The sequence below is a fragment of the Phocoena sinus genome, chromosome 15 (assembly GCF_008692025.1).
Source record: "Phocoena sinus isolate mPhoSin1 chromosome 15, mPhoSin1.pri, whole genome shotgun sequence".
NCBI classification, from domain to species: Eukaryota; Metazoa; Chordata; class Mammalia; order Artiodactyla; family Phocoenidae; genus Phocoena; species Phocoena sinus.
In genome coordinates, this window is record NC_045777.1 from 83,736,244 (window position 1) to 83,752,935 (window position 16,692).

A 16,692-nucleotide genomic window follows, 5' to 3' on the forward strand; every position below is an offset into this window, starting at 1 on the left:
ATTACAGGATGAGGGCGGGGCCGATGGGGGTGGAGCCAAGGCCGGCACCTGCGCCCGGTGGGATCGGGCTGGCCGTGGGACCTGGGAGAGGGTCTTCACCGCGCGGGAGGCAGGTGTTGGGGCCCCCACGGCCTAATCTCGATCATCCACCGGGGTGGATCCAAGGCTCGGTGGCCCGGTGGGGGGTCGCGTCGTGCCCCCCCACAACCACCCGGCACCCCCAGCCCCTCACAGGTGTTGTAGGCCTTCTTGTGGGACAGGATCTCCACCACCTCCTTCTTCCTGAAGGGCTCAGGCCCGGACACCGGCTCTGGAAGGGAAACTGATGGTTTAATGAGGGGACGCTATGCTGAGGCTGCCGTGCGAGGGCCCAGGAGGGGTGTGGCCACAACCCACAGCCCAGACGCCCCTGACCATGGACTTGACTGAATCAGCTCCACGTGTCCACACTCCCCTCACTCATGGACTCTGGGGTCCAGTCTAACACAGTGTGCGTGATGTGGCGTGTGTCCGCCCCCCGCCCCCCATCCTCTCTCCCCTGGGCCCTTGGGACTGAGCTGGCCCCATAAGGAGAACCAATCACCTCTCGACCTTGCAGATGCTTCCTGGACGGACAGCGGCCTTTCTCTTCAATCCCGGGACCACTTTCCACACACAGTATCCCTGGCTGCCTGGAGCCCCACCCAACAACTACAGGGAGATACCCTGAGAGGGGTAATGGGAGAGAGAGACTTGGAAGGGATATCTGTCTACCTTATTGTGGCTGTGTGACTCGGAGCAAATTACCTAGCCCCTTTGTGCTTCCTCATCAGGAGGATAGGGGGATCACAGTCCCTACCTCACAGAATTGTCACAGGATTAATTTAGAAACAAGGGTGTCTGACATTTGGTAAGCATGCAACACATGTCAGCTCTTATTATCTCCATTTTGAGGTAGGAAACCTGAGGCTCTGAGAAGTTCAATAACTCAGGGACACAGTAAATAAATGGCGGTCCGTGCAGACCTTGGGGACTCTAAGCCCTGGGACGCCACAGAAGGTAGTGGGTGGGCTGCCACAGAGGACCTGGTATCTGGGTTCCCCTAGGGCCCTCAGGCCACTCACTAGCAGGTTTCTGGGTGCCAAAGTGGAGCTCCAGGTCGAGGTACTTCACCATGTCGCTCAGCTTATCATAGTCAGAGTCCTCCCCGAGCTGCGAGGGAGGGGAGGTTCAGAGCGAGGAAGAACTGCCGCCCTCCACCTCCCCCACCCTCTAAGGGCTGCCTTGTGAGCTCCAGGAGGGAGAGCCTCCGTCAAGCCCTGGGATAAACCCAGCGGCAGGAGGAGACTGCAGGAGAAGCTAAATCATCCAAGTTACCAGGCGGTGAGCCGGCCCCTCTTGTGGTCAACACCATTCACACCGGTAGCACTCTCCATGCAGAAGCCAGCAAGTTGCGCTGGGGCAGGGGGTAGAGGGGCTCCAAAGGGGCTGGAGCCCACCAAGGAGGCTTAAGGGGTCTGGGTCTGTTTTGAGTGAGTTCACCAGAGCTGCTCTGGGTTCCCGATTCTGGGGAAACTAAAGCAGGGAAATGCCAGGAGCTAGGAACTGGACAGGTGGTTTTAACAAATGACCTGGGTGAGAGGTGACAGTCTAGAAGGGCCATGGCTGCAGGCCAGGGACACCTGGTGTGGATTTGGACTTGGCCATGTGCATGACTTCTGTCCCTGTGTCCACCTTCAGAATCCAGTGGAAAGACCACTCTTCAGAGCAAGGCTTCAAGGACCATCTGAGGCTGGTAGGAGTGAGGTCTCCAGGGGACCCAGTAGGTCCCAGTTTGTGACTTTGTCTATCAGCAACATGGAAAGCTTCCCTAGAGGTGTGGGCTCATGCCAACTTGGCTGGGAAGGCAGGAGACAGGACTGGGACCCAGGAAGTGGCAATGGGAAAAAATGACAAGCATGCCCCAGTGGAGTGTGGCTGCATGTTAAGGACATGCTGTTGGTCCCAAGAAGAGGAAGGGACTAGGGTTGAGGATGACGGTGGGAATGAGCACTGCGATGGGGCAGCCCCAGAAGCTGGAGGGTTCCCAGGCCATGTTAAAAGGAGTATGATGTCCAGGTCAAAGGAGATGAGAGCACTGTTTTCTCCTCTGAACTGGTGAAGCCCCATTAGGAGTTCCATTTGGGACCTGCCCTTTGACAGACTATGAGGCTAGAAACGACACACTAGGGGAATGACCTAAAGAACAGGGATGGGGTGAACCTTGCTCATGGGACAGGCTGGTTGGTCTGTGGATAAGGAAATATACTTGCTCTGCCTGATTTCAAAGGGCAGGACAGAAAGCAGGACATGGGAATCTTGGTGAGACAAAATTTCAGAGCAATACAAGGATGGATGGTGAAAACTGTCCAGTGAGGAAAGGGATGCCTTGACGGGTAGTGAGCTCCCCATCACTAAAGGGGTTCAAGTATCTATTGGCAGTGTTGTTTGGGAGGAAGTTCAAGCATCAGAGTGAAAGGGTGGAGGCTGGTGTGCAGGGGTTTGGAACAGCTGCCCTTTTAAGAATCCTTCAGTCTTGGCTCCTGTGAATAAACTACTGATCGTAGACTGGCAGACAGTTCGAAGGTCTGTGACTCTCTAACCAGATGTCCTTCTCTTGGCTCTAAGAGCCTAAGGGAACTATTCAAATCTCAAGTGATAGGTTTCAAGGGTGAGTGTGGTGCTGTTTCTGGATGTCCCCAGTGTGTCACTGGCTTAGGGACACAGATTGAGCTTCGGTGCCTGTGTCAGCCACCAAGGGTGGGCGTGTTCATGGGCTGGGCCTTCATTCATCCTCTGCTCAGCATAGGGACCAGAGGATGTTCAGCTGACGCTGGAAGAGGCCTGGAGAAGGGTCTTGCCTTCACTGCTGCTGCCCAGACCACCTCCCCCGGCGCAGAGCACTCCTGGCCCCCGGTCACCTACCTGTCCCCAGATGGTGCCTTCCTGGCCCCCGGGTCACCTACCTGTCCCCAGATGGTGCCTTCCGAGTTCTCCACCTGCTCCCACCGCAGGCGCTTGACGCTCATGTGGCTGGTCTCACTGCGGCGGTGGCCCAGGCCCCGGGACAGCATGGGGGGCGCACAGGGGACAGGTGGGGGCAGGGGTGGCGGGGGTGGTGGAGGGACTGGGTGGCTGAGTTGGGTGAGGGGCTTGGCCAGCATCGGAGCGGGGCCCCAGGGGCCATCAGGGGTGCGGGAGCCGGGCTTGGGGTCATGGAAGGGAAGGGGTGGCGGTGGCGGGGGGCTGAGTGGGGGCGGGGGGATGTGGTCGGAGATGGAGGAGTAGGTCAGGGAGCTGCCCTCCTCACTGCTGCTGACGCACTCGCTGGCACTGCTCCTCTCATTGGTGACGAAGCTGCCCTGGTCGTCGTGGAAGCTCATCTGGGGGGACAGAGCAAGGCAAGGGGAGGGTCAGGTTGGGCCCAGGGAGACTGGAGCCTGGGCCAAGGTGAGGGAGAGTGGAGTAGTCTGGGGCAGGGGGTGGCATGGCCCGGGGATGGGACAGGAGAGGCTGGGGGCTTAGCCTGAGGCTGTGGTGCGACAGCCCGACAGAGTGTAGGGAACCTGAGACAGGGCATATGGGGCGGCCTTGGACAAACAGGGTCCTAGCTTGAGCCCAGGGTGGGATAGCTGCAGCCAGGGAGCGGGGCGTCCTGGGACAGATTCTAGGACGGACTGGGGCAGGGAGAGGGGGAGCCTGGGGCACATCCCCAGGGCGGCAGGCCTCTTGCAGGAGCCTGTGGACACCGTCCCCACGTAGGCCCCCGTACCCTGCACATCTGCCCGCGTGCTCACCTCTTCGTAGTCATTCTCAGGGCTCAGGAAATCATCCACGATGGTGACCCGGGGCCCCAGCTGCTCACTGAGCGCACCCAGGAAGCGGTCAGTATCCCGGCTTGGCACAGGGCGAGCGAAGGCGAACAGCTTCCTGCGGCTGGGCGGGCGGCCGGGGTCCGGGCTGGGGGTGCTGCTGGAGCGGAGGGGCCCGGGGCCCAGCTGTGGGGAGGGCGCCCTGCTACTGTCCAAGCTGGCGTAGGGGTGGGACTCGCAGCTGCTGGGGGAGGCCAGGCCCTCTGAGCACAGTGGGTAGTAGCAGGGGGAGGGCAGGAGCCGCTCGCTGGGCCACGAGACGCTGGACAGGGTCCTGGGTCCTAGGGTGGGGGATGGAACGTGAGGACCCCTCTTGGGTCAGTACCTGGGTTCCAGGTGCGGGCTGGAGGGGAGGGGCCCCAGGGCGGGTTGGCTCTGTGTCCCTGGACACCTTCCTTTCCTCCTCTGGACACAGTGCAGGAAGACCCTGGATGACGCTGCGTCCCCAGGCTTCCCTTAGGGTGATCAAAGGCCGGAGTGGGCCGGGGGAGTACTGCTTGGCCCCAGGACAGGCAGACCCCAGCTCATCTTACACAGGATCCCACGGTCCCACCTGGAACCCACTGAACACAAGTCAAGGGTGAGGGGGTCTCCAGACCAAAGGTCATGGGGCACCTCCCGCACCCAGCAAGCCCTTGGCTCACAGAAACATCACCCAGGGGTCCTGCCTTCTGAACTGCCGAGAAACCACCATGTGTGTCTGTGAAGAACCATCTTCCCAGCTGTGCCACTCACAGAGCAAAATGCGTGCGCTTCATAGTCTATCGGACAGTCACATGCGAACTTGGAGACTCCTATGGGGGCGGCCCTCTGCTTTTCTAGATCCATAGCAGAGGTGAGGATCAGAGGGGACATGGGAGGGGCCAGGACAACCCGGACCTTGATGGCCCCTAGCTATGGAGGTTGCCAGGGCTCCCCAGCATTCAGTCCCATAGCCATGGAGCGAAGAGGGAGGTCCAGGGATATGCCTGGAGGTGGTGGTAACACCCAGCCAGCCAGCCGGGAGGCCGGAGGCCAGAGCTGCCCTCGGGAGCCGGGGCTGGCGAGCCCCTACCTTCTGTGCCTGCCATGCTGGGCACTGGTGGGGAGGCACGGGATCTGGAGGTGGTCCCCATCTTCCCTTTGAAGCTGCTGCTCAGCCGGGACTCAAGCTCTGCGTAGACAGCCGACATCTTTGGGGAGAGGAGGTGGGGATGGGTCCAACCTGCCCTTACCTCCCCCATGTGGCCCTAACGTGGCCTCAGAGGCCAGGCCTGGGTGGCCTGGGAGGCCAGGGTCTGCCCCAGCTCCGTGGGCCACCCATTCCCAGCTCCCCACTGACACCAAAAGCAGGGCAGAGAGAAGGTCTCACCATCTTGGGGTTGGGGGTCTCGGGGAGGGATGTGCCATCGCCCGCCTGGCGCTCGCCTGGGATCAGAGGAAGAGGCATCTCCGGGCAGTCGCTGGGCCCTGCCGGGGAATCAGGAGGGCCAAGTCCACAACACGGGGGTCTAGTGACCACCCCTGAGCTCTAAGACTCAGGCCCCAGCCCAGACCCAGCGAGGGCCTCTGGAGAAAGGACCGCCAAGCCCTGTGGGCCCAGAGGGGCCACTGCTCAGCCCGTTCCCAGGGATGTCTCATCTCGCCAAGCCCATTTTGCAGGTGGGAAAACTGAGCCCTGTCGCGCCCTCTCACCCACTCCAGCCTTTTGGTCCGGGGCCTCACCACAGCTGAGGCTGGCCTCCAAGCCCTGGGACCGGAGGCTGCGGCGGCACATGGAGGAGGCCCTCAGGGAGCTCCGTGGTTGGGGCTCGGGCGCTGGCTCCGGCTCCGACTCCGGCTCCGGCTCGGGTTCCAGGTCCAGTGTGGGCTCTGGCTCTGCTGTGGGACCAAAGGGGAGACAGGCCCCTTGTCCTCTCAGCCTGACAAGGAGCCTCCAAACACAGGGAGGGTGAGGGCACCCACCTGTGAGCCTGGGCCTGCTCGGCTCTAGGACAGCTGGGAACCCTAGGGTGAGAGGCAGGGCTCTGGGCACAGGAGGTACATGGGGGTGGTGCCAGCCTGAGGATAGAGGCTGGGCGGAGGTGGCCACAACCCACCCTCAGGGCCCCTTCTCATGCCGAGAGCCTAGGACTCCCTGATTCCCAGGTCTCAACACGCAGGCGCTGCTGCCCCTAGGGGCCTGCAGAGTGAAATGGAAGGTTCCAGGTCAGGGCAGATGTGTGGGACATCTGCTGCCCAGCCTGCACCTGAGCTCAAACCCTCAACCCCCCAACAAACTCTGGGTCCCCAGGACTAGGGTTGGTGAGCGCACAAGGGCCAGCACAGAGACGGGCAGGCGAACGGCAGGTGCCCAGGGTTTAGCCCACTTTCGATGCCCGCAGCCGAGTGATGAAGCGCGTGCGTGGTGTGGGCACGGGGGCACCCAGTGACGGGGCAGCAGCGGGGAGCTGAGGCTGCACGGGGCCCCGTAGGCCCTTGTGTGAGTCTGTGGGCTCCAGAGCACACTAGGCAGGTGTGACCTGGCCGTGCGCTCACAATCCAGGTCTGTAAACAGTGTCCACGTGAACTTCTTGATCTGTGCCACACTTCCCAGGGTGCAAAGCACAGCCACTGTGGTCACCCTCATTTTGTGGGTGAGAAACCTGAGACCCTAGGCGTTCGGTGGGGTGTCTAAAGTCTAAGGTCATGCTGCCTTAAGGGTCAAGTTGGCAAAGCACATACGTGGGCAAAGCGTGGGACCAGCCCCGGTGTGCTGGGTGTGCATCTCCAGGACAAGTGGGTGCGTCTGTGTGTGGGAGGAGCCCGGGTTGGCTGTAATACCTCACAGGTGAGAACAGCAGGTGTCTGGCCTTTACCTGGCGGGCTGGGCAGGGGGAGGGGCTGCTTACCTGTCATGGCCGTGTAGCCCAGGAAGCATGCGATTTTCTCCTGGCAGAGTTCCTGCTCCTCGTAAGTCAGCAGCTGGTAGATGAACTGCCAGAGGACCTGCTTGGCGGGCGTGTCCAGCACCGGGTAGACATCGACGATCAGGGTGTCGATGTTCCTGGGGGTGGCGTGCAGGAGCAAGGAGTTCATGACTCAGGGGCTCAACAGAGGGGGCAGGGTGGTGGACAAGGGGGCACTTCCAGGCCACAGAATTCAGCCTCATGCCCTTCCCTTCCTCCCCAAGACAGAGAAGTGGGAAGGAAGGTAGGCTTTGCGGACAGGCTGCCCAGATTCAAATCCCAGCTCTGCCACTTAACCAGCCAAGTGACCTTTCTTGCTACTAATTGCTCTCAGTTTCCTCCTCTGTAAAATGGGAGATAAAAATAGCATCTACTGGGGAGTTCCCTGGTGGCCTAATGGTTAGGATTCTGGACTCACTGCTGTGGCCTGAGTTCAATCCCTGGTCGGGGAATGGAGATCCCACAAGTTGTGCTGCACCAAAAAAAAAGAAAGCATCTACCACGCAGAGCTGTTGTGAAGATTAAAACGTATAGAAAGTGTTAGGAAAGCTGACTCACTATATCAGGGACTGGCAAACGATGGCCCGAGGCCCAAAATTTGGCCTGTCACCTGTTTTTGTAAAGCAAGTTTTATCAGAACATGGTTTATATAAGCCTATGGTTTATATTTTGTCTATGGCTGTTCTCAAGTTACAACAGAAGAGATGAATGGTTTCAATGGAGACTATATGACCTGCAAAGCCTAAAATATTTGCTATCTGGACGTTTCTAGAAATAGTTTGCTGATCGCTGCATTGTATGGAAAAAATAAAACTGATCCTCATGTAACACCACGCATAAAGGTGAACTCCAGGTGGATAAAAGACCAAAGTGTGGAAGGTATCATTATAAAATTAATAGAAGATAATGCAGGAGATATCTTTTGACCAAGGGGCAGGGAAGGACTTCTTAAACAAAAATTCAAAAGCCAAAGCCATAGGCCCCAAATGTATTGAATGTGATGATACAAAATCAAGAATACTTGTTCAAAGAAGCACAACTTGGAGCTGTTAATATTAGATATAATGGGGCTTCCCTGGTAGCGCAGTGGTTGAGAGTCCGCCTGCTGATGCAGGGGACACGGGTTCGTGCCCTGGTCCGGGAAGATCCCACGTGCCGCGGAGCGGCTGGGCCCGTGAGCCATGGCAGCTGGGCCTGCGTGTCCGGAGCCTGTGCTCCACAACGGGAGAGGCCACAACAGTGAGAGGCCCACGTACCGCAAACACACACACACACACACACACACACACACACACACACACAAAATATTAGATATAATGGAAGTAACAGTAGAGTAGCAAATGGGAGAAGATATTTACAATGTCTAAAATCAACAAGGAATTGGAACCTAAGACTCACAGAGAGGAACTTCCCTGGTGGCTCAGTGGTTAAGAATCCGCCTGCCAATGCAAGGGACATGGGCTCGAGCCCTGGTCCAGGAAGATCCCATATGCCGCGGAGCAACTAAGCCCGTGCGCCACAACTACTGAGCCTGCGCTCTAGAGCCCGCGAGCCACAACTACAGAAGCCCACGTGCCTACAGCCCATGCTCCGCAACAAGAGAAGCCACTGCCATGAGAAGCCTGCGCACCACAATGAAAAGTAGCCCCCGCTTGCCACAACTAGAGGAAGCCCACATGCAGCAACGAAGACCCAATGCAGCCAAAAATAAATAAAATAAATAAATAAATAAATAAATTTATAAAAAAATAAATAAAACATAAAACAAACAGGGAACTCTGGCAAATTTAAGTTTTGCCGTTTGGAACTTTATGGAATTTTTTCCAAATATATTTGTTCAGTGGTTGGTTGAATCTATGGATGCAGAACCCATGGATATAAGGACCGACTGTGGGTGTTATAACTTGGATGAATGTTGAAAACATGCTAAATGAAAGAAGCCAGACATGAAAGTCCACATATTGTATGATTCCATCATATGAAATGTCCAGAACAGGGAAGTCTACAGAGACAGAAAGTAGATTAGTGGTTATTTAAGGTGAAGGAGGAGTGGCAGGGGGTGAGAGCAACAGTGAAAGGGCTGGGGCTTTCTTTCTGATGAAAGTGTTCTAAAATTGAGTATGATGACGGTTACATGTGTTTGTGAATATACTAAGAACCAGTGCATTGTACATTCAAATGGGTGAATTGTATGATATGTGGATTATATTTCAACAAATATACATTTTTGTTTAAACAAAAAAAGGGAATGAACAAGTGATTGGCTTTGCAGGGACCATGAAACGACCCTCTGGGCTAAGTTAAGGCGTGTGATAAGCACTCTTGCTGCTGCTGGTGCAAAAAGAAAGGTGCTAAACCAAGCCTAACAGGATGGGGCTGGTGGCAAGTGCCCATAGCGGGGGGTGTTGTGAGGGTCCCGCCAACAACCCTGCAGGGGGTCGCCGCCTGCCTCACTTTACAGAGAAGGCTGTGACTTGCCCAGGGCACTTGGCTAGGAGGTTTCAGAGTCAGGGTTTGTTCCAGGGCAGCCCCGATGGTCCCCACCCCAACTCGGGTCCTTTGAGCTTCCCTCGGGAGAAGGGGGCTTAGGAAGCTCAGGCAGGGAGACCCCGATGGTGAGACCGGGCAGGAATTGGGGTCTACCCTGGGCAGGTCCCCACCCCCTCCCTGGCCCAGCCACCTGTGCTGGAAGAAGCTCTCGAGGGCCCGGCAGACCCCATAGCGCTCGGGGGGCGTGAGCAGATGCTCCAGCTGCTGGCTGAAGGTCCTCCCCTGCACCCGGATGCTGGACGGCAGGATCTCCGCCACCCACTGCAGGGAGGTGAGTGCCGACGACGGGTTGGGAGAATCCATCGAGTCGGAGTCTGCAGGGGCCACGGGAAGGAGAGGCCCGGGTGACCCAGCGTCCCCAGGCCAGGCGCGGTTTTCCTGGCAGCTGGGGCCAGGGGACCTCCCGAACTGGGGTGAGCGCCATGCATTGGGAGGCACACCTGGGGATGTGCCCCATTGGGGGAGGAGGGAGAGCCCCAGGCAGCGTCCCTGAGGCCACCCCACTGGGTTTTACAGCACCACCTGGAGAGGGAAGCTGCAGAGATGGGGGACAAGCAGAGTCCTCTGTAGAATCATAAATCCCACCCATGGCGACCCCAGCAGGGTATGTGGGCCAAGGCGGCCAAGGGCCAGTGGGGGTCTCACCGCTGGCGAATGGGACGAGCCCCTCCTCCACCACCAGCGTGGGCATTGCACCACTGCCCTGCAGCATGGACACCACCTTGTCGTGGGAGCAGTTCCTGCCGAGCAGAGATGGCCCAGGAGGGCCTGCCCAGGATGAGCTCTGCCCAAAGCCACCCGCCAGACCTCCCTGTCCCGCCGGTGGAGGCCACACAGCAAGCCCACGGCTGGGCCAGGGCCAGAAGCCAGGGCCCTGCCTCTCCTGCTTGTTAATCTCCTCTGCAGGAGAAGCTCCAGGCCCAGGGCCAGCTGGACACTTCTGGGTACAGAAGGGGTCATGACCATGCCACCCCTGGGCAGGGTCCCCTCTTAAGGGTCAGACACACATGATCCATTCAACTCTGTGCCCCCTGCACGGAGCTGGGGTGTTTCCTGGTTGGAAGGACGATTTGACATCCTGGAGAGGGTGGGAGGGTGGATTCAAGACTTCCTGTGAGAAGAGGGACAAACTGGGGACCAGCTGGTCAGAGGCCCATGGCCGGGGTATCCCAAGAGTCAGGAGTCCTGGGGACTGTTTGCCACCAAGCTCCAGTGACCCCAATAGCCTCTGACCTCATGTCTAGTCCGTTGAGGAAGAGGATCCGATCACCCGATTTGAGGGAAGCATTGTCAGCCGGGCTCCCTGGAAGCAAGGAGAGAGGGTGCGGTCAGCTGAGCAGTGACCCACTCAGGGATCCCTGTGTCGTCCTCCTGTTTTACAGGCGAGAAGTGGGACGGGTGGCAGAGGAGAGCCAAATTCAGGCCAGCAGTCCCACATTAGAGCCAGCGCCCCTCTGCTCCCAGCTGCTCGAAGCAGGGAGTGATAGCCTGGGGAGGGTGGGAGTGCTCGGGACCCGGCGTGGACCACTGGTCAGCCCTGAGCTGGGGGAGGAGAGCAGAAAAGGAAGGTGTGCACATCCGCAGACGACCCTACTCTATAATCTATTCTCGACCCCTCGTACAAAGGTCCACAACATAAATTCCTCTGTGCCTTTGTCACTAGGAGAAAATGTGTCTAGAGGGAGGCTCCTCCCTCAGGCTGGGAAACATGAAGAATTAATCATGTTTCGACATCTTGGGACCTTGCTGACACTGGAAGGACTGTCCCTCTAGGGCTAGCCAATCCCTAGAGATGGTACACGACTGGTCTGCAAGTGCATCTTTCCCGTGCCAACCAACCAATCCTAAGCCCATTCCCCCACCCTTCCTCTATGGGACTCGCACGGTCCGGGTAAACCTGCTTAGCTGGCTTACCCTGCCTCACCCATTTCTTCACAAAAAAAAAAAAAAAGGACTCTTGCCCACGTTTTCTCTTGCTCCCTCTGCCTCGTGACCAATCCTGGTGCTTCCCTGTGTGGCCCTTTGTGGCATGGTGTGCCGTGCCCCTTCCTCTTGGCAGCTGTAACACACCATCTTTTTAATGGCAGTCATCTCCTGACCTGTTGACCTCACCATGTCTTAATAATAAAACCTACATTTTCAGCACGTGGGAGCAGCTAATTCTCACTCTGCCTTAATGGCCCTGCAGGTCAGCCCTAACCCAGTACCTGATACCTGGAGAAGGGGGAGCTGCTAAGTTTGCTCCTGTGGATACAGACTTTTTTTCTTTCTGCCTCTTTCATTATTCATCACTCTAAATTTGATCTGGAAGCAAGTGGGGGGAAATGATAGATACCTAAATATACTCTCAGACTGTGAGCAACTGGTTCTCTCTTGAGGTGGGATTTGTCAGGAGAGGAAGGGGAATGATCAGGGAAGACTTCCTGACAGAGGGGGCCAGGGGTTTTTTTTTTTCCGGGGACTGAAAAGGGGGCAAGGGCGATGGTGACAAATCCAACATGGCCTGCCTGGAAGCTTGGGCCAGGCTGGGGTGGAAAGGCCAGAGAGGTAGTAGCAAGGGATGAAAGATCACTGGATCAGGAGTCAGGAGATCCCAGGTTCTAGTCCTTGATTTGCCAGAGTCTCTCAAGCCTGTATCCCCATCTGTAAAAGCTCCCATCGAAGCACCCGTTTGGCTTCCTATGACGAGGAAGGCATGGGGTTACCAGCCTGGAGGTTGGGTTGGGGAGAACAGCATCCCTGGATTTTAACATGGCCCCAGGCCAAGTATCTCTGGCTACACATGTGGGAGAGGCAGGGAGGTGGGGGTGGGGGTGATGGCAAAGTTGGAAGAGACATATCCAAAGAGGAGAGATTAATCATGTCTAGAGGAAGCTCCCCAGAGAGCAGCCTTGGGCCTTTTCTCTACAACAGTGTGTCAATGACTTAGTGATGTACAAATCCAAGATGGACTGGGTCTCAGAATGATCCGAAGGCCGGAACAGTGATGCAAAGGCACTGAGGCACTTTCCCAGCGATCAGAACAGCCCTTCTCACAAATCCGTGCACTGGAGATGTGAGATGCAGAAGGGTAGAAAGAACTCAGCATCAGCAGGGGCACCGATGGGGCTGGTTCACTAGGCGTATCGTGTTCAGGTGCTGGGAGGGGATGGGGACAGGACAGAGCAGGTGACCCAGCCCTGTGGGCTGCTTACAGGGAGGGAGAGATCAATTCGGTACCAGGAGACATGTCTGTCCACGGAGACCTTCCACAAGGGAATGGGCTGCCTCCACAATAAATGGGTTTCTTCCCTCCCTCCCCTCAACGCCCCACTGGAAGGGTGGGAAGAAGGAATTCCTTCACTGAGAAGACTGCCTTTTTCAAGATGCACCATTCCAGGAGCAAGAAGGGGCTGGCCAGCTGGGAGGAGGAGGGGAGTCCAGATTTGGGGGGCTGGGGGCTGGATAGTGGGAAGAGGCCCTGAAGCCCTGCTGCCCGCCCAGCAAGTGCCCAGTTCCCAGGGAATGGGAATGTTGTCTGGGGCTCAGCCTGGGCGGGCACCAGCTCTGTCCCGGCTGCCCCCGTGTCTCAGGCAGTGCCCCTTGCCCTCCCTGTGGACATAGGGAAGATCTGGATGGAGAACTTGGCTCACGTGGCACAGGGGTGACCCTGAACTTGGAGGGGGTTCGTCCTGACTGGGGAAGGTGGGTGATTTGGATCTGCTGCTCTGGGACACTCAGAGGACACAGGCTACTTGAGGTTGGTACCTGAAAGGGGGAGGGGCTGCTGAGCATTGGCCTAACAGACTCCCTCACCCCATCCTGAACAACCCACCCACACCTCACCAGGCAGGACAGACTCGATCCAGACAGGTCCGTGGCCGCGGAGCGTGAAGCCGAAGCTCTTGTTGCCCTTGTAGACTCGGACCGTCCTGGGGAGAAAGAAGGGGCGGGTGGGGGGTGGGCAGCGCGCCTTCCCCTGGGGAGAGGAGCCTGGGGGGTGCAGGAGATGGCGACGTCCAGTGTCCCGCTCCCCTTCACCTCTCCTGGACCCCAACCCCCAGGTGTCCTCGCTTCGCCCCCGCACCCTCCGCCCGGGTCTCCATGCCGAGCCCACCGACCGAGAGGCGTCCGCAGCCCGCGCCCACTCGTCTCGGGTACCTGCGCGCGCCCCCGGGGCCGGCGCGGCTGCCGAGCAGAGAGGCGGCCTTGCGCTGGGGAGGCTCGTCGGGGCGGCGCGGGGCGGCGCTGGCGCGCGTGGACACCAGGAGGCGCTCCGGCCGTTCCTCGCTGCGGCTCCGGCGCAGCCGCTGCGCGCCCTGCGCCCGCCGGGCGCGGCATAGCTTGCCCAGCAGACCCTGAGACACCACCTCGTCAAAGCGCGCCCGGTGCTTCTTGGGGATGAAGATCCTGCGGGCGAGGACAGCAGAGTCGGGGCGCGCCCCCTGATCGCGCCCTGAACTCGGCAAACCTCGGCCCAAAGACTTCTCTTCGTGGGCGCTGCCCTTGGCTCTCCCCTCCACCCAAGGGTGGCGGGGGAATCAGCAGCCCACACCCCAAGTGTCCCCCTCGGTGCCCGGACTTGCGCCCCAACGGGCCCGGGCCACACAAAGGCCACGGCGCCCTGCTTGCTGCACTTCAGGGAAAGTCTCGTTCCCACTGTCCCCATTACTCTGGCCTCGGGGCCTTCAGTGCTCTCAAAGCCCGTCCGTGGACCCGTTCCTCCTCTTGCCTCTGTCTTCCCACCTCTGGCCTCTCCCAGACTCCCTCATCTCATGCCCTCGCACCAGGCCAAACAGCAGATAGGGGTCCCCACCACCCACCATCTCCCTGCCTGATTCCAGGCAGCTCTGCTGGAGAAAACTGAAGCCACAATCTGCTCCGGGGTCAGACTTCGCCCAGACCCTCATCAGACTCCCCAGCTCCCAGCTTGCTTCTCCCAGCAGCCCTCTCTACCGCTGCCACCTCAGAAAGCACCAGGACCACCACATCCAGTCCTGTCTTGTACACTTTTGCCCAGGCTGTGGCCCCCACCTAGCACACTCTCTCTGCTCTTCTAGCTAAACCGGGCTCACCCTTCAACACCCAACACTGGCCTTCCTTGCTTTGTCCAACATGTTTTAGGAAGTCTCTGCTCTCTGTGCCAGCCAGGCGCTCGGCTTCAAAGCTGAAGGCACTGTGGACCCTGCTCTAAAAGGAGTCACCCCGGAAGTGATGAGAGGCAGTGGGGAGGTTCACACAGTCCCTTGTTGGGGTCCACACCCTGGAATGTTTCCTTGGTGCTCATAGGTCTCCTCGGCAAGGCTGGAAGCTCTCAGAGGGCTGGGTCTGAAGCCTGGGTGTGACCGACAGTGACCAGCCAGGGCTCGGCACGTGGTTGGGGCTCAGAGACTCAGTAAACGGGGGTCTACCAGTGGCCCACCCATACTTCTGAGTAATGGCAGTTAACATCCTGGTGGACTCCCTGGCCCATGGAAGAGGATTCTGAGGCTCAGAGAGGATCCCTAACTTTCCAGGGTTACTCGGCTGCCCTTGGCACAGCTGAGATGGAAGCCCAGCCTCTGGACCTCCGCACTGTGGCAGGGCTCTGTCGAGGGCCCCTGAAGGTCTGGTTGCTATCGAGGCCTCCCTGGCTGCATCCCAAGGCTCCCTTTCCTGTTCTTTCGACCAGGAGCCACTGCCAAGGTCATGGGAGGAGGGGAGGGAGCAGAGGCCTTGCAGCCACAGCTGAAATACAACGCCTCTGATGTCGCACGGTGGCCCCCGCTAAGTTCCCCCGATCTCTGTGGGTAGTTTAATAAGGTCAGTGGACAGACTAAGCTACCTGGTGGGAGGGAAGGGATGTGGATCCTCGGGGAGGAGGGTGCATCAGGGCCTGCCCCCCACCCCCCAGTGAGCTCTGCTTCAGATCTGCATGTTCCAGGCAACCAGGAGGTTAGAATGATGGCCTGCTCAACTCTGCCAGGAGAGTCATCGCCTGATACACTCATCCTTGCCCACCCCCAGTGGTTCCCGAAAATCTAGAGCCTCGGTCGCATTCCCCACATGGTCAGTCAAGGTCTCCAGAGCCTGACTTCTCCTTCCGCCTGGCCTGCACCTTCCCCACATGCCTCATGCTCAGGCAAAGCAGAGATGACAAGCCGGAAACTGTCTACCTTACACTTTGGCTCCGGCACCAGGCTCCAGAAGGTATCAGCCCAACACCCCCAGCCCCTAGGTCCAACCTGCCACCCTCTAGCAGCAATAGAGGGTGGCAGCCGCCACCCTGCCCCTGCAGTGGAAGCCAGGTGAGTCACCAACTGCATAGGTAGGAGAAAGTTGGGTGGCCCGTTCCCTCCTTGGTGTTCTTGGGGCTGAGAAGGAAGCCAAGGCTGCCTGGTGTGCCAGACGCCCTTTCTGGCTGGTGTGGGCCCTCCATGCGGCTCGGTCTGGCCCAGGCACCCCAGCCCTGGGTCTGCTCTGAATTGACTGGCCCAGCAGATCCAGATGCAGTGGGTGGGGTCTCATGGACCACTGTGGCTGATAGATTTGATGCCCCTTTGACCTGACAGCCTGGCTATGGCTGCCTCAGGACTCCCAGGTCCCTGCTATGCCAAGAAGCTTCTCTGTGGCCACAGGGCTCTTCTGGGTGCCACACAATGACCTTGCACTCAGAGTCAGTTCTCTTCTCTCTGGGGGATCAGGTCTAAAGCCAACTCCAGATTCCTACCCGGGGCTCCCATAGGGTCCTCTCTCTCCACCACATTCCCCGCCTTGTTCTCTGCCCAGTTCCCTCAATCAGTCCAGTCGTAGGAAGGAAAAAGGGCTTTTCAATCCCAGCCCTTGATCCCCGACCCGGATCCTGACCCCTAGGGCTTCGGACGGGTTCCGGGTGCCTAGCGCGGGAAACTCGCCCCTTTAATAACCTTCCGGTTTATGCCTGCCCTCCCAAGCCCCCGCTCCCAGCCAGGCTCGGTGGGTGCCCACCCAGGACAGCGAAGCCCCTCGGTGCCCCAGCCCCACCCCTTTTCAGGTCAGCGGGAGGCGGGTGCGTCGCACCAGGGTGCGCGGTTCCCGGGGCCTCTGGGCGCAGTGGGGAAACTACCGAAAGTGCCGAGAGAAGCCCTGGTCCTTCCCCATCTGAAGCCGGCGACGGCGGCGCGGCAGGTGCCGATGGACAGGGGGTGGCGGAGCCCGCGAGCAGAGCGAGGGCGCCGAGACTCCGCGCGCCTCTGCTGGGCGAGCGCGCTCGGCCCCTCCCGAGCCGGCTGGGCCCGAGGCCCCGCGCCCGCCCCCTCTCGCGTGGCCCCGCCCCTCCCGGCCCCGCCCCTCCGGGGGACCCTTCTGTCAGCTCCCCGCGAGCTGGG

The 16,692-nt window shown here is 58.9% G+C and overlaps 1 protein-coding gene across 1 annotated transcript in view; it reads right to left on the reverse strand.

Moving 5' to 3' along the window:
• Window positions 1-16,692, reverse strand: part of GRID2IP (Grid2 interacting protein) — a 34,193-nt gene that overhangs the window by 3,787 nt on the left and 13,714 nt on the right. The window contains exons 3-15 of the mRNA XM_032603918.1: window positions 13,508-13,756; window positions 13,193-13,278; window positions 10,601-10,670; window positions 10,013-10,107; window positions 9,498-9,681; window positions 6,761-6,915; window positions 5,595-5,750; window positions 5,242-5,339; window positions 4,945-5,062; window positions 3,816-4,171; window positions 2,985-3,401; window positions 1,104-1,191; window positions 233-310 (exon numbers count right to left, since the gene is read on the reverse strand). Coding sequence (XP_032459809.1) covers window positions 233-310; window positions 1,104-1,191; window positions 2,985-3,401; window positions 3,816-4,171; window positions 4,945-5,062; window positions 5,242-5,339; window positions 5,595-5,750; window positions 6,761-6,915; window positions 9,498-9,681; window positions 10,013-10,107; window positions 10,601-10,670; window positions 13,193-13,278; window positions 13,508-13,756 — 2,150 coding nt within the window. The remainder of the gene's footprint in view (window positions 1-232; window positions 311-1,103; window positions 1,192-2,984; window positions 3,402-3,815; window positions 4,172-4,944; window positions 5,063-5,241; window positions 5,340-5,594; window positions 5,751-6,760; window positions 6,916-9,497; window positions 9,682-10,012; window positions 10,108-10,600; window positions 10,671-13,192; window positions 13,279-13,507; window positions 13,757-16,692) is intronic.